Source organism: Sciurus carolinensis, chromosome 2, assembly GCF_902686445.1.
Source record: "Sciurus carolinensis chromosome 2, mSciCar1.2, whole genome shotgun sequence".
In the NCBI taxonomy this organism is placed as follows: domain Eukaryota; kingdom Metazoa; phylum Chordata; class Mammalia; order Rodentia; family Sciuridae; genus Sciurus; species Sciurus carolinensis.
In genome coordinates, this window is record NC_062214.1 from 28619571 (window position 1) to 28638958 (window position 19388).

The 19388-nt window shown below is 50.6% G+C and overlaps 3 protein-coding genes across 17 annotated transcripts in view; all 3 read right to left on the reverse strand.

Annotated features, from left to right (window-relative positions):
- The window catches only part of Ubox5 (U-box domain containing 5), a 29861-nt gene extending 22315 nt beyond the window's left edge, over positions 1–7546 (reverse strand). For 2 of the 4 annotated variants that reach the window (XM_047542540.1, XM_047542537.1), the window contains exon 1: positions 7168–7307. The gene's annotated coding sequence lies outside the window, so the exon portion shown is untranslated. Of the gene's footprint in view, positions 1–2324; positions 2447–7167; positions 7308–7439 lie in introns of those variants that run through there. The other 2 variants (XM_047542538.1, XM_047542539.1) reach the window with 2 other exon arrangements.
- Fastkd5 (FAST kinase domains 5) lies at positions 139–7535 on the reverse strand. 3 transcript variants are annotated; one of them, XM_047542524.1, is made up of 3 exons: positions 7168–7301; positions 5214–5321; positions 139–2946 (listed from the first exon to the last, which is right to left on the reverse strand). In XM_047542524.1, exon 3 carries the CDS (start codon positions 2893–2895, stop codon positions 469–471), a length of 2427 nt encoding a protein of 808 aa, XP_047398480.1. In that variant the 5' UTR covers positions 2896–2946; positions 5214–5321; positions 7168–7301; the 3' UTR covers positions 139–468. The 3 variants fall into 3 exon arrangements, with proteins under 3 accessions (XP_047398480.1, XP_047398481.1, XP_047398479.1); XM_047542525.1 differs by lacking the exons at positions 5214–5321; positions 7168–7301 and adding an exon at positions 7440–7535; XM_047542523.1 differs by lacking the exon at positions 5214–5321 and having other exon boundaries at positions 7168–7305.
- Positions 7547–9521: 1975 nt separating the features above from the next.
- Positions 9522–19388, reverse strand: Lzts3 (leucine zipper tumor suppressor family member 3). 10 transcript variants are annotated; one of them, XM_047542529.1, is made up of 6 exons: positions 19246–19388; positions 15423–15935; positions 14619–14806; positions 13618–14094; positions 12508–13299; positions 9522–12088 (listed from the first exon to the last, which is right to left on the reverse strand). In XM_047542529.1, the coding sequence occupies exons 2-6, from the start codon at positions 15499–15501 to the stop codon at positions 11390–11392; spliced, it is 2235 nt and encodes a 744-aa protein (XP_047398485.1). In that variant the 5' UTR covers positions 15502–15935; positions 19246–19388; the 3' UTR covers positions 9522–11389. The 10 variants fall into 10 exon arrangements, with proteins under 10 accessions (XP_047398485.1, XP_047398484.1, XP_047398482.1 ...); XM_047542528.1 differs by having other exon boundaries at positions 12445–13299; positions 14622–14806; positions 19246–19386; XM_047542526.1 differs by having other exon boundaries at positions 12445–13299; positions 19246–19386.

The window sequence follows — 19388 nt, forward strand, 5'->3', positions numbered from 1 at the left end:
AATCCTTGGGACCAGGCTGGGCACGGTGGCGCACACCTGGAACCCCAGTGACTTGGGAGGCTGCGGCAGGAAGATCGCAAGTTCAAAGCTAACTTCAGCAATTTAGCGAGGCCCTTAAGCAACTTAGCAAGACCCCATCTCAAAATAAAAATAAAAAAATAAAAGTAAAAGAGGGCTGGGGATGTGGCTTAGTGGTTAAGCGCCTCTGGTTCAGTTCCTAGTACCAAAAAAAAAAAAAGAAAAGAAAAAAAGGCTTGGGACCAGAAAGGCACTGAGTTGTTTCAGATTAAGGAATATTTGCATATACTACCATTTGAATATCCTTAATCCAAAAGTCTGAAATCCAAAACTCTGCGAACGTCATGGTAGTACTCAAAGTTTCAGATTTTAGAGCATTTTGGATTTTCAAATTAGGGATGCTCAACCTGTATACCTACAGTTTGGAGTAGAAATACCCATGAAAGTCCTTTAGAGAACAGAAGAGAATACTTTCTCATGGAGGAAAGCCAGCTTCTCTAAGCGAGTTCGTTTCAGTAGCGGGAGCCATTCCCAGTAGGATAATTCTACCACATGGTACCCAAGCTGAACCAGCTGCCGCCTCTTCATATTGTGCAGTCCAAGCAGATTCCTGGAACCATAGCAATATTGGTTCTTGTTGGTCAACTGAAGAGCCAGTTTCACTGGTGGGGCCTGAACGTTGGCTGAAGGACACAGGCCAGCCATCTCCACAGTTTCCAATCTACCTGTCACATTGCAAAGGGAGTCCCCCAAGGACTCTTTCTCTGACTTCATGGGCTGCTGCAAAGTCTCTGACTCAATTTTCCTCTGGAAATGCCCTCTTGCTTTCCCCTTCAGCAACTGATTCATCAAATCATCTGTAAGGCTGACTCCTATGTGCTTGAGCTTTAATTTGGCTACATCTTCAGTTGGTATGGCTTCTCTATTAAACGGTAATGGCTTCATGTTAACGTCAAGCTGGACCTCTAAATCAGAAGACCGGGTATGAGGTAAAATCATATGGTGCTTGATGTACTGGGGGCCACCCAACATGTTCTCAAGTAAAAAGAGAGCTTCTAGGAATTCAGGCTTTGAGTTCATATCCTTCCTTGCTAAATTCCAAAGCTTTGCAGAAGCCTCTTGCTGAAGGTAAGAACTAAGACGACTACCTGTATAATCTGGACACTCAACACCAACTGTACCATCAAGAGTGTACAGTTCCTTAGTAAGTTCAAACTTACTTCTCTCCTGAGCTAGCTTGACAAACCCTGGACTCAAAGCAAAATCAATAAGCTCTATTGGAAAGTACTCAGAAAATGCCAGGCCCAGGAGGCAGGTGAGCAGGTGTTCTGGGTATTGGTTGAATTCAGGCATCTTTCTGTGAATTTCATTTATTAGGCTGGAGTAAAATTCTTCTGTATTGGGTGGCTTATAATTCAGAGTTCCAAATGACCACAGAATTTTGGCAACATCTTTACTGCGACAGTGCACTACCCTAGGAGGCAAAGAAGCAGCCACTGCATTCATTACTCGTTCATCCAGAATGTGTAAAGCTGAGCAGGCAAGAGTCAGGTGCATGACACCCTGAACCCCCAGGGAAGGAATTCGCTGAGGAGCAATCTCTCCAAAGTGTTTCATAAAATTTACGTGATCCACATGAGTGAATCGGAACATTTTAAGAATATGCACTAAGGCATGACTACTCAGATGCTGCATGTCAGCACAAGCCAAGTCTCCAAGTTTCCGCATTACAAATTCAGAGAGACTACTACTTGACTTAAAGAACCCCAAACAGATTGTACCAACCTCCTCTAAGTTGATTGAATCTATATACTTAAGGATCAATGATTCTAGTTTTTGCATTAGGTCCTGAGGTACCTGACGACTTTCACCTATAATATAAATTAAGTGAATCAGCTGGGACAAGGATAGATCTTTCCAGTGCAAATTAAGGTAACTAAAAAAAATTTTTAGAAACCGAGGTACCCTGCGACCTAAGCATCGCCAGAGATCAGCCACCAAGAGAAGCTGATCCAGACTCATCTCCCACACCTGATGGCAAAACTTGGTTTCGTACACATCTAGCAATGAATGGGAGTGAGGAATTCCTAAACTGACAAAGGCTTTCAAAATACTGATTATATCTGGGATATCAAAGACTTGTATATTTTTCACACTCAGTTGGCAGAGCAGAGCAAAGCTGGTACTGGACAACAAAACAGGATGCTGTTCTGCAGGCAAAGAGCTCAGTTTACAGAAATAATCAGCAATGATTTTAGGCTGAAGGTTACTTTGATAAACTATGACTTTGTGCAAAATTAGTTCACCTTCTGAAACAGACAGGGGCTGACAAGTCTCAGATCTGTAATAGCTGTGAAGCTGGTACTCTGGTCTTAGCTGTAGGAAAACTCGGGTGCCTTCAAAGGAATCAAAAACTTCTACATCCTCTTCATCAATTCTCACAGTCCTGGGTGAATCCAGCTGCAACTTGCTGCTTTTAGAGGTAGACGCCTTGCTGAACTCCAGACCCAGAGGGGCACTGCTGATTGTGAAGACCCTCTGAAAAGAGGTGGCGCTACCAATGTTCTTAACTTTTCTGGCAGGATGGCAGGAACTACTATAATCAGAAGGGGCCTGTCCCCTGTGCCATATACTGCTTCCCATATTCCAATATGCCACACTTTGGGTGGCACTGTAGGCAAAAGGATTGCAAAATGCTTGATATTTTAAAGATTTTAACAACTTGAGAGTAGCTGCCATTCTGATGTCAGTACTGATCTTTTTGGCAGTCAGAGCACAGTCCTCACAGGTTTGACCAGGCAATTTCTTGTTATATGGTGCTTGATTAGAGCCGGATGGGGAGATGTTCCACAGAAAATGCCTGGAAATCTTCGGCATATCACAAGAGCCATGGATCACAAATGACTCAGCCCGAATTGGTGCCAGATACTGAAAAAAGGGTAGATGAAGAATAAGTGGCTCCACCTATCATATAACCAAAATACATACATTATAAGACATAGAGTCAAACCACACTGTTGTCCATTCACGTTAGTCTACCTTGATGAATGCCCAAACGACAAGACAGAATATCAAGGATAAATTGTGTGCCTTGCATAAAGGCACAGAAAAACCCCAGCAGTTCCTAGACTGCTGCTCAGTCCACACTATCTTCCTTTCAGAAGAGAAGCAGTGACTATTAAAGATGAAAGGTGCTTGCTAATACTCAATAGGTAGCTGGGAATGAAAGTAAGCAATCATTCCATCTCTTTAATATCAATACATAAAGGTCACATTTGGAAAATAGTAGGTTTGCAAAAATGCCATGCCAACAGCACAAAGGAAAAAAGTGTGATTTGGTATAAGATTTAACTTATAACACAAAATAACACTCCCAATGCTTATAATACAAAGTTTTAATTATAAAATTCTGTCACTCTAACACTATTCCTGCACCTTTCAGAGACAGTGACCATTCTCTCCAGGAGAATTTTTTAGTTCTCGGGTCTGAATCAAGGGGTGCTCTACCACTGAGCTACATTCCCAGCCCTTTTTGAGATAGGGTCTCACTACACTGCTCAGGCTGGCTTCAAACCTGCAATTCTCCTGTCTCAGTCTGAGTCACTGGTATTACAGGCATGGCCAATGTGCTAGGAACCAGGGGGCTTTTAAGAGAGCTTGAATTACTAGTACAGAGTAGTCGTTCAACCAGGAAGCATATTCAGAAACTCATATTGAGTTAGGAGTGTGGCTCAGTGGTAGAGCACTTCCCTAGTTAGTGAGGCCCTGGGTTCATCCCCAGCACCATTAAAAAAGAAAAGGAAGGAAGCTAGATCACTTGTGCTGGTGGAAGAAAAGACACAAGAAGTCACTCAAAGCAGGGCCTAGGGTTCAGAGAACACCATTTTACCAGACTGCCAGGTCACCATGTGGGGGAGCAAAGCAGCTTTCTTGTGAAGAAGGCAGATTTAGCAATGTTTCCACTGAATCAAGTGCTGATTACATCCTCACTGACTGTAAATAGTACAATTTCCATTTTTCTTCCACGGCAGAAATCATGAGAGGCTATGAAACTGACTCTGCCATACTCTTGTTTTCCTTAATGCTTATTCTTTCTTTCCACTTACGTGCCAAAGTCTGACAAGCAAAACCTGAGATCTGAGTGGCCAATTTATGGAGCACACATGAACCTAGGTTGAATCTTGGTGGGCAAAATGGTCCACAGGTGCTAGGTGTGGTGACGCATGCCTGTAATTCCAGCAACTCAGGAGGCTGAGGCAGGAGGACTGTGAGTTCAAAGGCAGTCTCAGCAACTAAGAAAGGCCTTAAGCAACTTAGCAAGAAGGCCTTAAGCAACTTAGACTCTTTTCTCAAAAAATAAAAAGGATTGGGATGTAGCTCAGTGATAAAGCACATGCTTAGCATGCACGAGGTGCTGAGTTCAATCTCCAGCACCACCAGGAAAATAAAAAGGATTTATATGTCTTAAAATAGTCACTAAGAATCTCAATAGGGTAGCACAGGCGGGATGGGAATTAAAGAGAAAGCAGGTAATAGAATGCTCTAGTTGACAGAACAGGGTCTTTAAGATCTGCTTGGGACCTGGAATCTAAATTTAGTCCAACACAGTACGAAACTTCATACTACAGTCCTTCATCTCATGTGAGTTCTTCATAGATCCTTAATAGAAATAACTTTTTAAACCTCCCCCCCCCCTTTTTTTCCTTACAAAACAGCTGTATAAAAGCTGAAAACAAGTCAAATATTCATTCAGTAGGAAGAGGCTGGTTTGCATGGTATGTTTGTGGAAGGAAAAGAAAAGTACACACAAATATTCAGTGGAGCAAATAGTTACACAAATGAGTGCCATCGCCTAAAATACTGTCTTTTTTTTTTTTTTTTTTTTTTTTTTTTTTTCCCAGTATGGGGATTGAACCCAGGGTGCTTTACCCTAGCACTTTTAAATTTTTTTGTTTTTAGACAGGATCTTGCTAATTTGCCAAGTCTGGCCCCAAATTTGCAATCCTCTTGCCTTAGCCTCCCAAGTCACTAGAATTATAGATACGTGCCACTATACCCAGTTCCATCTCCACTTTAGGGATCATACTGAATTAGAATGGAGTGGATCCTCAGAGACCCTTAGTCCCTGGCATTTCCAAAAGGCACTGCCCAAACCACCCTGAATGATGTGAATTTACAAGGGTGAGGAATCTTACCTTTCCATCTTCCAGGTACAAGTCTGAGCAAGGTCAAACAGCTTCATTTTAAACTATGGTTGAGAAGTTAGAAAAGGGGAGCCAGGTAGAGGAAGGCAGCCAAGCTAACTGTAGATTAAATACACAACACTCTCAGCATATACTGTTTACCAGTTACCAGATCTCACCACTCAATATTCATCCTTTTCCTAGAACGGAAAAGATCTTCCTAGGTACCAATAAAATTGCCACAAATAATGAATACTCTAATGCCACTACCATTACCTTTTACTGGGAGTGCTCGGAATTGAATCCAGAGCTTCACACATGCCTGGGACATGCTCTACCACTGAACTACATCCCCAGCTACCAACCCTGTTTTTGTCTCAGAAATAATCTGTTGAGCAATCTTGAGAAATTAAAAAGCAAAACATTAACTCTCTCTAGGTGAAGTCTACTGCTGAGAGTCTTCAAAGCTTTAAAAACTCCCAGTAAAGACACTCAGCTGGTTAAGGAGGATATTAAATGAGACTTTTCTGTGCTTCTGTTTTCAGACAGGAGCAAAGCCTACAAGAGAAGGGTCTACTAGTACTAAGAAGGTTAAGAGCTAACGTGAAGGTGTTTAGGTCAAGGTTAAGTATCATCCACTGAGCTAAGCCAAATCAAGTCTAGCAACATATCCCCTGGTCTTTGTTCTAGTTCTAGTGCGTATAGGAGAGACATCAGCACGTCAAATCATCTATGAAAGCTTTTAACCTCTTATAGCCCTCTCTGCAAAGATACCAGTATTCCTCTATCAAAATGGCAAGAAGGGCTTGAGTAGAGATGATCTAACAAAGCTGCAGATGATCTTATCAGAGTCACTTCTTTCAAAAAAATTCACAAGACCCTGTTTTTAGAAAATCTCTCCATATAACAACAGATTACATTCATGTCCACTTGGTCCATGTAAATGAGACTACCAAAGACAAAATCCAGGCAGGTAAAGAGAAGTAAGTGTACCCACAAAGTCATGAGAGAAAATTCCCCAAAAAAAGGTCTGAGTACCTATTGCTGTTAGTGCACGCTTAGTTTTAACTGCTTCTACAATTTGCAGTTTTGCTCATGCTTTTTAGTCATGAAAATGAGAACTTCAGAATTCTTTTATATCAAAGTTGCCATATTTACATGACGAAGATCAAGGCCTTGTTAGGGACCAGAAAATAAACCACTAAATGGAGACGAAAACCCACACTGACAAACGAGTATCAGCCTGCATTACTCAGGTCTCACTCTCTCAGCTATATGATACAGCAGAGTTTTCAAATTTTACTTTGGTCTACCAGGCAGGAGCAAATCACTCAAGGGATAGCCCAAGGCCATTCAGGGATGTGAAGTGCAAAGCCTAGCTCTGAAAAAGTTGTTCTTACTACTCAACAATGTGCCCAAACTGCAGAAAACATGACTGGAGCACAAAAACACCAGTCATTGTTGATGCTAAAGCATTAAGCTATGACCTCCACAGGATGAAGCACTGTCCATCGGTCTGCAGTGAGTGAGCAATGAAGTGCCACCTGAGAAACCCAATGAATGCACCTGGTATATGGACACCTGCTGAGTCAGGTCAGAAGAGCTTTGTCATGATGTGCACAGAAAAAGATCAATTATTTACTGTCTCTGGAGAGAAAAGAATGAGGGGACAGCAACACTACTCTCAATTAGGCTTGGACAGCCAAAAACTGCTAAAAAGGGAAAAAGGCATATATCCAACTGGCACTTACTGAAGACTCTCCCCACCCCAATCAAGTTCTAAGCAAAATACTGTAAGGTCTGGCTGGTCAAAGTGTGGTCTGCGGGAAGCTGGTTAGAAATAGAATGTTAGGTCCCACCCCCAAACCTGCTTATCTCCAAGTGATTCGCACACACATTAAAGTGTGATGAGAGGCACACCAGAGTGTCTCACTACATTCTCACAACAGCCCTAGGAGGCACGTACTATTAGGATCTCCATTTCGCCGGGGAGATCAAGGTTGCGGTCTCTTGCCCAAGGTCAAAGAACTCCGGAGTGGCAAGGGTTGCCAAGGTTCTCCATAGAAGAGGTCCTTTGAGAGGCGTCCGCAGCGCCGGCCGGGAAGCGCAGACCAGGGCCTGGGCTGACACAGGCCCCAGGCGAACCTGAAGAACAGGAGGCACAGCGCAAAGCCAGGTCGGTCGCGGGCACACGAAGCGGCCGCCATGACATCTTCCCCGGCCGCCGCCACCACTCACCTGAGCCTGGCAAGGGTGGGCAGCACACCACCAGACTCGGGAACCGGTCCGCTGCGGCCACACACTTACTCCTCCAGCAACACTCGGCCTCACAGCCCAACTTCCGGCCAACTGCCCGCTACTTCCGCCTGCTGCGCGACTGACGGGTGCGGCCGAGGCTCAAAAACCTCTGTCAGCGTTTTCCAAGGACGTTTTGCACTGGGAGAATTTTGACGAAGAGGCTGAGGGAGTCTAGGACCTGCAGAGGGAAAATACTACCCTGAAGGAATCGCTCTGTAAGTAATTGAGCAGCATAGTCACAGGTTCGAAACTCAGAACCCCGTTCACGGTTTTATGACCTTGGGGAATTCACGTAAACTCTCTTATTTTCTCATCTTTACAATTAGGGTAATAAGGAAATAATAGAGATATATTTGCAAAGAGCTCTCAGGAGAAGAGTTGGTGATGGATAAACGAACTGTTGAAGAACTAAAACTTGAGGAGGGCAGAGCTATGGCGGATGAACCCAGGCGATCCTACACTTTCCTTACTAGGAGTCTCATACCTGAGTCGGTTTGGGCACATAGGCAAGAAACTCTACGAAGCCTCTACTTGTCAGGAGGGCCTGGCCCCAGACTGTCATTCGTGAGGGCACTTGCGAGCGCTGATCAGGTTCTTTATATCTTGTTAGTGCCTGACCTACAGATCCAATCATCTTAAGTGCTGTGAAGGAGACCTGAGAAAGATGCTCCTTCCAGGGCACCATCTTGCAAGGGAGACAAAATCAATGTGCAGAAGACGCGACCCTGCAAGAAGGAGCTAGCGTGACATTCCAACTCCTGAGCTTTGCCTGGTGTGAACTTTCAGGACCCCAGACCACTGTCGTCACTGCTTAGGGTGCATTCTCTCAACAGGACAGACCAAGGAAAACTGTTAGCTGCTAATTACAATTCTGGCTTTGCCAGCAGAATCCAGAAACAGCAGGGAGATCATCTCCAGGGAGTGATAGATGATTTCTCCTGAGAAGCTGTGACAATCCTGTCTTTGCTGAAACTCAATTTCCCAGTCTCCCTTGAAGTGGGAGAAGCATGTGACTCAGTTCTGGTCAACAAGATTTAAAGGGAAGGGTGTTGACAAAGCTCTGGGAAAACAGAACCAAAGGTGGTTTTGGCAGCCACCTTGTGGCAAGGAGGAAACAATAAGCTAGAATGGGAGAGTGGGAGGATGAACCTCCACTTCCTTCCACCTGTGACACCCACATCCACACTTCTTGTCTGATGAGGAAAAAATAAACCACTTGTTGAAGTCTTGTAAGTCAGGTTGTATTACATACAGGAAAATGCATTTTTTTTTCTTTTTAATAATATGGAGATTGAACTGGGGGTGCTTTACCACTGTGCTACATTCCCAGCCCTTTTTAAGTTTTATTATTTTGAGGTAGGGTCTTGCTAATTTGCTGAGGCTGGCCTCAGCCTCCTGGGTAGCTGGGATTACAGATATGTGCCACCACGCCTGACTCAGCAAGATGCCTTAATTGTGGGACTCTATGAGGACAGAAGGAATTATAAAAGGACAGCTTACTGCTGTGCAGCATGCTTGGGTGCCTTTTGCCACTAATTGTGAACATATTCTCGGCCTTTAACTTGTGTGCGCGCGCACATTGGAGAACCAAACACCAGGGCCTCATGCATGGCAGGCAAGTGCTCTATCATTGAGCTATACTCCTAGCCCTTCGACCTTCATTTCTATGCCCTCAAATATCACCGATCACTGTAAGGTGGCTCAAGTGACTGAGAGCTACAGCTTGCAACCTGCATCACCTGCCTTCTGACAAGCAGCCTGGTGTCCAGAATCTGGAGCCTGCTTTTAAGCCCTTAATAAATAACAATCTTAGCTGAAGAGAAAGCCCCACTGGGCAAAAACATGGAACTATGACTCCTCTAGGGCAATGTGGAGAAACCTGGGCTTTGGGCCAACATCCTGGCATGGCCCAGTGAGCAGCTCTGGTCTCTGGGAAATGTTTACTTCAGCTCTGTCCTCCCCCATGCCCCAACCTCCAGGCCTCACCTCCCACACCTGCAAAGACACAAGCATGCCACAAAATGCCATTCAAGAGGCTTTCTCCATTTTATTTCTTTGGGAAAGGAAAACAAAAAGTCTTTCCATCACATATGGTAGAGATATATATTTATATATATTTATATATAATTTATTTTGTGGTTGGACATCCCAAAGCTGAGTCTGTTCATATTTTTTTCTATATATATATTTTTTCCTACTAATGCCTTCTCTTTTCCCAGCCCCTGTGGCCCAGGCCCAGGTTCTGGGGCAGGTGCAGTGAGGGGTGAGTGGAATGGGCAGTGGTTGTCAGGGTGGCCTCCTGTCCAGCTCAAAGAGCTTGTGAGGACCACCCACAAGAGGCTGTGCAGAGGGTTAGAGGCCACACGGAGTGGCACTCCTGTTTTTGTGGGGGATGCACAGCTCATAAAACAGTCACCAGTCATGGGAGGAGGCTGGTCAGGGACTTGGGGACTTGCTCACAGTAGTTGCCAGCTCTCTCCACCCTGCCCCCCAAACTCAATCTTGGGGGTAGCAGAGTGAAAGAGAGAAATACAAGGGCTGAGGGCCAAACCTCCTCTGATTTTTATTGCTGGTGAATTATAAATTTGCTTTCTTAGAAGAGAAATTACAAGTTCCCTTCCTTTCTTGGGGAGATAGACTCTGAGAGGGCCACCAGAGAAGGAAGTGACATTGGCTGTCCCAGCTCCTACTAATGGCCATGCCCGGACTCCCTGGGCAAATGTTGAGCCAACTCAGAGCTTGACAAGGAACCAAGGGGTCAGTGTTCCTCTCAGGTCAGCCTTGTTCTTCAAGGGCAATTGCATCTAACCCTCCCTGGCCCCCCGAAACCAGGGCCTCGGGCTCAGACTTGGGCCAGTGGAGCTGGGAAGTGGGCAGTGCACCAAAGGTCAAGCAGAATTTTCTACTAGAAGAAAAGGTGAGACTGGGGAAGAGGCAACCTGGGAAGATGATGTTCTGAGCATGAAAGCAGGAGACTGGGGGAAGTGAGTGAGGGAAGACACAGGAAGACATCACAGACACTCATCTGACCTCAGAAGCTGGGCAAAGGGAGTGCCTGAGAGGCAGGGAGCACTTAATAGCTGTAGTTAGAGCCAACAGTGGCCCTGGTGTGGGGTCAGCCAAGCAGCTGAGGCTCTTGCCCTACAGGATCCTGGCCAGAAGGGTGAAGGTAGAAACCTCCAGGTGACCCTTCCCAAGAACAGGAGGGAAGATCTCCCTTGGGCACTGAGCTTCCAGCCCAACACACACAGAGGGAATACACACTCAGGACCAGGCCAGGCTCTGAGGCCTGAGCCCAAGAGACCTTGCGGGGGAGGGGCTGGGCAGGTAGCCCTCTCAACCACAGGCAGGCCATCTGCTCCTGCTTGTCCTGCCAATCTGCCCAGGGAGGGATAACACCACAGGAAGGAGAGAGGCCAGGAGCCCAGGGTCTGTCAGCCTTGGCAGACCCGTACAGGCCCCCTCAGGCTCCACGGCCTAGGAGGTGAGCACAGAGAGCATCACTGGACACAAGTGGCCAACAACAGCAGCCCAGACTCCCTGAGGAACTGGGGTACCTCATGGCACTGCAGGCCTGCTGCCTCCATCTCCAATAAGGGGCTGCCCAGAAAGAAGGCATGCACCCTACTGCCTGGGCTCTCATCCCTATGCACTGTGCCCTTTCCCCATGCCCTCCTTGGAAGGAGGGTCCGAGTGGCTGCCCACAGGGGCAGTACTGGACATGGGAGGGCAAGAGGGGGCAGGGAGGAGCGTAGTCACAGCTGCTTTAAGAACCTCTTTGGTCTGGGGATATGGGGCACATGGGGAAGGGAGATGGAAGGGAGGGGATGCTGGGGACTCTGGCCTTCAGACAGGGCACTTGTCAGAAGGCCACATGCCCAGATGGAGGATCAGATTTCTGTGGACTCAATGCGCTCGAGGCGGGAAGGGGTCCAGGCCTTCTTCTCCTCGCCATGTTGGGGGGTAGGAGTGCTTGCACCCCCTGCCGCCCCACGCTCCCGCAGCCTCCGCTCCAGCTGCTGGTTGCGCTGGTACATCTCCACGTAACTCAGCTGCAGCTGCTTCTGATACTCAATGACCTTCTCCTTCTCCTCCAGCCAAACACGGCGCTCCTCTGCAAAGCTGGCACCCTGGCGCTCCCGGGCCCTCCGTTCTGCTGCCAGTTCAGCCTGCAATCGCCCCACCTCCCGCCGTAGGGCCCGTGTCCCGTTCTCCCCTCCAGCATCCACCTCCCCGTCCATGGAAACTAAGGAGGCAGCAGCTGCCACCCCAGCCTGACGGCGCATCTTGGCCTCATCACTCTCGCAGGTGGCCAGTGCCTCCTGTGGTTCGGCAGGGTCCACGGGGGTCAGTGCCGGCTTGAGGCAGGTGGCAGGCAGCTCACCTTCACCCAACTCCAGGCTGGCCTGTTTGCTGCCGAAGGAGTCCCTCAGGCTGAGCAGCTGCTCCTCCTTCTCCCGCAGTGACGCCCGGCCCTCCCGCAGCTGTGAGCGCAGCCCCACGATCTCACTCAGCTTCTGGGACACATCAGCCTGCGAGTCCTTCAGCTGCTGCTTCAGGAGGGAAATCTCCCCAGCCTTCTGGCACACCTGGGCAAGGGCAGGTGGGAGAAGAAGCCAGGATAAAAGCATAGTTCTGCTTACCCCAACCCAGTCCCCAGATCCAACACCAGGGTCACCAAGTTTTCCCAGGACTCAGGCTCAGCCCTCCATCAGACCAAGCAGGGATAACACACCGGCCTTCCTGCTGGACTCTGGACAGAGAGGGCTCATCTCACACCAGCCCAGGGACAGCCTCACATCCTGATAGACACTCCAAAGTCATTCTGGTCCTTCTATTCCTTTCTCTCATCCTTGGGACAGTAGTAGGGTATTGCTCTGGGGTTCTCCAGAGGGTCAGAAGGAAGGGGAGACAGAGGGGGAAGGTCACAGCCCCCAGCCCGCACCTCCCACTTAGTTTCCTCCATCCGGGGCAGAAAGTCGGCCTGCTCCTTCTGGCAGGCGGCCACCTTGTCCTCCAGCTCTTCCCGTTGCCGCATCAGCCGGGCCGCCTCTTCCTGAAGCTGCTTCTTGTCTTGCTGCAGTCGCAGCACCTGCAGCTGTAGCCCCTGCTGGGCTCGCTGGGCACGGCGGGCCACCTGCTGCAGTTTCCCGCTACAGCCCTGCCGCAGCTCGGCTAGCTCACGCTCCCATGCCTTCTGCCGCTCCTCCAGCACCTGGGCCACTGCTGCCTCGCTCTGCTCCAGACTGCGCCGCAGAGCTGCCACCTCCTGCTCTTTCTCCCATAGCCGCTCCTCCAGCTCCTGGATCAGTGCACTGGGCGAGGGTGGTGAGCAGGCTGCAAATGGCAAGCCTCCACCTCCGCCCTCCCCAGATCCCAGGTGGCTTGGCCGCCCCATGGATGATGATGACCCACTCTTGCTGGAGGCCCGCCCACTGTCAGAGGTCCCCAGGTCCTGGTAGCCTGAACCCCCACCACTGCTGCCACTACTATAGCTGGCAGTGCCAATGCGGTTGATGTGACTAGTGGAAGCACTGAGGGGTGCCAGGTGCTGGCTGTAACTGGAGCTGTAGGTGGGCAGGCTTGTGAGTGAGTTCCGGCCTGAGTCTGAGAGGCCGCCCCCACTTCCACCTGCTGGGGTCATGGTCCGAGACTTTTCCAGTCCACCCTTGAGGCCACCAGGGCCCTGTCGTCCCTCAGGGGTCCCGTTGGTCTGCGGGGGACACAAGTTCTGCATGGAATGGAAATTCTTGGGTACAACAGGCTTGAAGGCCGATGGCCGAACTAGTGGCTCTGAGCACTGTGCAAAAAGCAAGGAAGAGTAGTGAGCATCAGAATGAGGCCTTGGCCTTGGCGCAGCCTCTGCCCTTTGGCGGAGACTTCTTTAATCCCATCTCCTACCGCTTTAGGTTTCCACCTGGTATCTCCCCCAAGCCAGGTCCCTGTCCTGGATCTCCCAGCTGGTCTTGGCCTCAGGGTCCCACTCCACAGCTCTTTGGCTCAGCCTGTATCCTGGCCCCTATGATCCAACCTCCAAGAAGGCCCACCTTGCCCTTCTCTCTGGGCCACTTCCCACCCCAAAAAAAGGTTGTGAGGGTCTCAGGCCCTAGGGACTGACCTGGTCTAGCTTGCCAGAGGTGGCCAAGAGCTTGGGTGGGTGGCTGGGCTCACGATACTGTGGTGGAGCCTTGTCACTCCCACCGCTGCTGCTGCTGCCACCGCTGCTACCCACCACATTGCCGCAGACATCTGTGTGGTCACTGCCCCGCAGCTCGCCGTTGAGGTAGAGGGAGTTGGCGAGAGCCTTGTCCTCTGAGGGGTATCGGCCTGGCCTCTCCCTGCTGGTTCCACTGCCACTGCCTCGGGGGCCTGGGAAACTGCCCTGGTTTCCCCCACCCCCTGTGCGGGTGCCCACGCTCTTCATGGCAAACTCTTGGGCATGGGCCACCCCACTGCCTACACTGCCCATGGCCAGGCGGGGATCTGGGGGTCCAAGCTCAGAGGGCCGTGGGGCAAAGGCCAGGAGGGGATCCCGCCCTGGGTCAGCACGCACGGGCAGTGTCTCGAGCTTCGCCATGACTAAGCCAGGAGGGCACTGTGGGCACAGATGGGAAGGCAGAGAGGTCAGACCCCACCCCTACTCCCACCACCCCAGCCAAGTCAGCCCCAGCACCACCCTGCCCCTCAGTGTTCCCTTTTCTACAATGTACAAGAGTCCTCAGACATTCAAAGTGAAGGAACAGGGCTGGGTAAGAGTTATAGCTTGGTAATGGGGGCTGCCTGTTGCCCCAGGGCACTGCATTCCTCAACCTGTGCTTCATCCCCACCTCACCCATGAGCTTCCCAGAATCAATGAACCTCTCTTTGCTGCAATTCTCAGAATTTAGGGATTCATTATCCTGAGCAGGGACCCTACATCTCTACCTCATCGACTGGGGAAATGGGGTTGGGAAAAAAGTACCTGAATCCATTAAGGAACCTCAGAATTAGGGGAGGGCCAGAGACACAATAATTCAAAAAAAAAAAAAAAAAAAAAAAAAAAACAATTGAAGGTGGGGGGGTTCCTTCCCAGCCCCCTACCCTAAGGTGTTGCAGTCAAGAGTGTTAGTGGAAGCTCACTACCAGCGCAGGCTTCTCTCCTTGCCTTTCCAAGGGAGTAGGGGGTCGACGGGTCCTCAAGCCTGGGACCCTCCGAGGCCCGGTCTGCAGGGGCCATGTGGCTGACTCTCGCAGTCGGGGCTCGGCCCGAACCAGCTGCGCGACTTTGGACGGGCCGACCGAGCCATCCCGGACTGCAGTTTTCTCCTCTGCGAAATGGGAGGAATGAAGAACCTACCTCGCGGAGCTGCCGCGCGCCAAGGGCCCCCAGGCTGCGTGCGCGGGAGGGAACCCGGGTCTCTGGGTGGGGTGGGCGGAGCGCGCGGGTGTCGCGGGTGGGCGGCGCCGTGGACAAGCAGACTGGACTGACGGACCGCGGGCCGCAGCTGCTGCGGGTGGCAAGGGAACCCTCTCGGAGGTCTTCCCAACTTGTTCGCACCGGGGCCTGGCCCGAAAGGGACCCCCTCCCCGAGGTCAGTACTTCGAAGAGGCCCCCGGGCGACAGAGGCCAGGGCAGGAAGGCAGCGCCGCGGGCTATGGACGATGGCCAGGCCTCCCTCGGTGCCTGAGTTTCCCACAGGTGGGCGGGGACGGGGGCGGGGCCTTTGCACTCAGTAGTGCTCCAGGGGATCCTGCACCTGCTAAACTCAGCTAAGAATGCACTGCCACCAGGAAGACTTCCTGGATTACCCCCTCCCCCCTCGTTCCCTGTGAACCTTGATCCTGTTCAGTTCACCATGAAGTCCTTCGAGTCAATTGTGTGGGTGTGCGCCCCATCCCCTAAGGCCGGTTCACAGAAAGAGGGGGAGCAGGGCCTCGGGTTACCTGAGCTCAGGGAGGCCCGACTTCCTGGTTTCTTTGTCTCAAGTCTGCACCTGGGAACACCTGCTCCAGAGATCTGCATAATCCATCAGGGTAGGGGCACTAGGCAGTTCGGGCTGCTGGCTAGATGCTCAAACCAGCCCAATACCTTTCAGGCATTTAAATCTCCCTACCCCCAACCCCCTGCCCCGGTACCACCAGAAACCAGGCAAGAAGCCCTCTTCTATCTCCAACCTCCCCTTCAGTGTCCTGCAGACTGTCTTCTACCCAGATGCCCAGTGTTAATGTTGTGTCCTATCAGGCCCCAAAACCAGGGAGCCTGGCAAAACTCTTGCTCTTCAGGATCTTCAGGCCCTATCAGCCTTAGATGGTGGGTAAGTTCACTGCCAAGCTGGTTCGCTGCCTTTGTAGTATTCCATTCTCTCAGGTCTTTTCCCACACGTATGGAGAACAGCAAATTTTCACCACCCTCATCCCTTCTTCCAGTCTGTCCCCACATGCAGGGGTGGTCATAAGCTGGGGCAAGAGAAGCACATAGGGCACAAATGAAGTGCAGGATAGGTAGGTGCACAATTCTGAAAGCAAGGCCTGTTGCCTCACCCTAGTTTCTGTTCTGCCTCCACTCCCCAGCATACTCCTTGGCTTTGAAAACTCTCCTACCCTAAACATGGCCTCCTTCTCTCAACATCCCTCGATGCAATATAGAAAGCAGCTAGAATTGGGAGGATGGTGGCTGAATGGCCTGAAACCAGTGGGAAGGCCCAGGCAGGGTTTGGAGAGGAGAAACTGGCAAAACCTAATACAGCTGAGTTTCAGGTGGTAGGGACAAGGGAGGTGTGTCTGGGTTGGGGCACCAAGGGAAGAGTCTGGAAAAAAGCATCAGGGTGGGTGTGACACGCTTAACATAACAGGGAGATTGCTTGGAATTTTGGTGCTTTTGAGAAGACCAGAAAGATAACTCTCATGCACTGGGTGGAGTGAGAGACTCGGATCTTTGGCATCCAAGGGCGGTGTGGGTGGGCCCAGCATCCAGCTAAGGCAGCAGAGCCCCATAAGTCTGGGTGACAGTGTGAGAGCTAGAAGGCATCTAGGAGAAGCTGGGCCCTGAAGGCCAAGATGGAGGGACTCAAGATTGTGGGAGGCAAGCTGGACGCAGTGCTATATGCCTGCAGTCCCAACAACTGGAGGATCACTTAAGCCCAGGAGTTTAATGCCCATCAGTCTTGGTAACATAGTGAAACACCATTTCAAAAAAGAAAAAAAGAATGTGGGATGTGGGGACAGCTCTCAGGGTTAAAAAGAAAGGGGCCAAATAAAATTGGGATTGAAGAGTGTGCCCTGGATTTGGCAGCTGAAGATATCACTGATGTGTGTATCAGAATGGTTTCAGAAAAGTGATGCAAGGGAAAAGCAGACCACAGGGGTGGAGGGGTACAGAGAGAAGAAATAGAAGAGTTCCCTGCTAAAAGAGGCCAGAGAAGGCCATCATTTAAGGAGGTTTGGGATCCAAAGGTTTGTTTTTTGTTGTTGTTTTGTTTTGTTTTTAATTTTAAAATTAAACATGATAGAAACTTGAGTGTGCTGATATGCCAAAGGAAAGTACCACTAGTAAAATTAAAGATCTAGGCAAGGGGCTAGCAATGGGGGCTACACCAGAGGCCAGGGGCAAGTAAGAAGAAATCTCAGAAGTGATAATGTTGTGACAGGGCTAATGCTTGGGAAGGTACTTTGTAAACTGTAAGGTGCAGCACAAACAGCAAAACCACCTTCTCTGAGATCCAGGAAAGGAGAATATGACCATAAATTGGAGTTGGTCATATGCCATTCTGCCCCACTCTTCTCTAGACTGTGTGTGGTTCCTACTAGGCTCATATGCCCAGAGCTCTAGATAGAAATGACCTTGTCCTGAGCCTTCTTTCCTTGTGCTCTACCTGGGGAATCTGTGACTGTTAACTTACAGAATCTCTCCCTGGAGCCCAAAGAGCTTCTTGCCATAATTCTACTCTGTCATGGTCAACCTCTTGCAAGTGTTCCCTGCCCCCTTGCCGCTCCCAAGCTTAGATTGCTGCTGATTCTTTCCATAAAAACCTGGCAGGAGGCTGAAAAGACAAGGAGATGGGATATTTTTTCCTACTAAGCAGGAATTAAGCTGAAAGGAAGGGTTGAGCTTCCTCTTTGGGTCAGGGTCTTGCACTGGCCCAGGTTACAATGTAATCTGAAAGGCAGCCTCATGGCATCAAACCTTGGAATGACAGCCTTGTTCAGACTCTGCCTCTACCTCTGTCTCATTAACCCTCAGTGCCTCTGACATTATAGTATTAATGGTCACAGAGGGACCTAAGGGTTACACATGCAAGTCTCTCCAACCCACAGAAACAACCTAGCCCCTCACCACCTGTGTCCCCCAAAGCTAAAACACTTGGAGTCTCAGAGGCTCCCAAGTCCAGCCCATTCCACCTCCTAAAGATCTCAGCAGCTTCTTCTGCCAGCACCCTTGCTGGGTCTCATCCTGGCCTTTCTTCTGCACTCCCTTCCTGAGCTGCAGCCAAGGGACTCTTTCTAAAGGGCGACACCATTCATGTTCCTGCTCTGCCCAAATCCTTCCATGAGCTGGGACAAGTGCAGAAGATGGAGTTCTGGCTCCATCAGCTCTAAGTGTAAATCACAGCTCGACTGATTGGGGTGGAACCTCATGTACGTTCTTTCACTTTGGATTCTCACATCTACCTTGCAGGAATTTCAAGAAGCAAATGTATTATGGGTAAATTGCCTGATATTCCTCTTGGCCCCCAGAATCAAGCAGAGTTTGCTATAGGGTCCCCAAGGTCTCGCCTGATGTCCATCCTTTATTTCCCTTGACCTGAGCTCCTCTCCACTCCACAAACCTCAACTCTCTGTGCCCATCCTATATCCAAATGCTGTCAGCACAGCAGTACGGAGTCTTGGAGCACTTAGCTCAGAACACTCCAGGGAGATTTCACTCAGGCCTCCACAGATGTGGCCTGTGGATGCCCCAGGACAAAGATGGAAGAGTCCTTGGGGTCTCTGGGCCCTGACACCAAGAAAAAGCAGGGCAAATGCATATGGGAATGCTAGGTATGAGCAATGCAAACAGGTAATGAACGCAGGCAGAGAAACCAGTAAGGGCTTCCAGGAAGGACTGAGGGAGGAAAGGGATTCAGGGGCACTGTAGGGCTTTGGGGGTGCAGAGATCTCCAGAACTTCTTGGTTGGGATGTGTAAGGGGAGATCTATCTTCCCTTGGAGGCATGGATACTTGGAGGAGAAGGGGCCCATCCCTTAGATCCTGGCTCAGTTGAAGCCCATGTTTCAGGACTGAGGGGGCTGACAGCGCACCCCCACACACACCCCGAGCTCACACGCGCACACACACGAGCCTCCGCTGGGGGTGGGGGGTCGCCATTCACCAGCAGCCTACAGTGCACAGCACCAACAGATAGAGACCCCAGTCACGGGTCATCCGCAGAGGTGCCCGGGGTGGGGTCTCTGCTGTGGGGGAAATCCCGCCCGCACCTCCTTGGGCTACCCACCAACGCGTGTGGCCCTGGGGGGCGGGGCGCAGAGGGAAGAGGTGACATAATCCGGGCCGCACCCCCTCTGGCCGCCACCCCCCCCACCAAGGCCGGGCGAAGCATCCATGACATCATCGGCCTCGTCTCCCCTTCCCCTCCCCCGCCCCCGGGACCCTAGCAGCGGGACGCGACCCCTCCCCAGCTCCTGGTCTGGCCAGACGCGCCGAGCCGTGCAACGGACACGGCGGCGGGTTGAAGCCGGGAGGGGCGACGCGGTGGGCCTGCCGCACTTACTCGCTGCTTCAGGGTCCGGTGTAGGGTCTCCGACGCGGGCTCTATGGGCCCGGCTAGCTGGCGCAGCCCGAAGCCCGCCCGGCGGGGCGCGCGGCGCGGGCCCGGCTCGGCTCCGCGCCCCTCCCGCTCTCCGCCCGGGCCCC

What these genes read in the sequence shown, in the direction of transcription:
- Lzts3 (XM_047542526.1), bottom strand. Translation starts at nt 15,501, where the DNA reads ATGCAGATCTCTGGAGCAGGTGTTCCCAGGTGCAGACTTGAGACAAAG. An exon ending in TCGGGCCTCCCTGAGCTCAG is followed by an intron (nt 14,807 to 15,422) that starts GTAACCCGAGGC and finishes CCCATTTCGCAG; the next exon opens with AGGAGAAAACTGCAGTCCGG. An exon ending in TGGAGGAAACTAAGTGGGAG is followed by an intron (nt 12,089 to 12,444) that starts GTGCGGGCTGGG and finishes GCCCTTGCCCAG; the next exon opens with GTGTGCCAGAAGGCTGGGGA.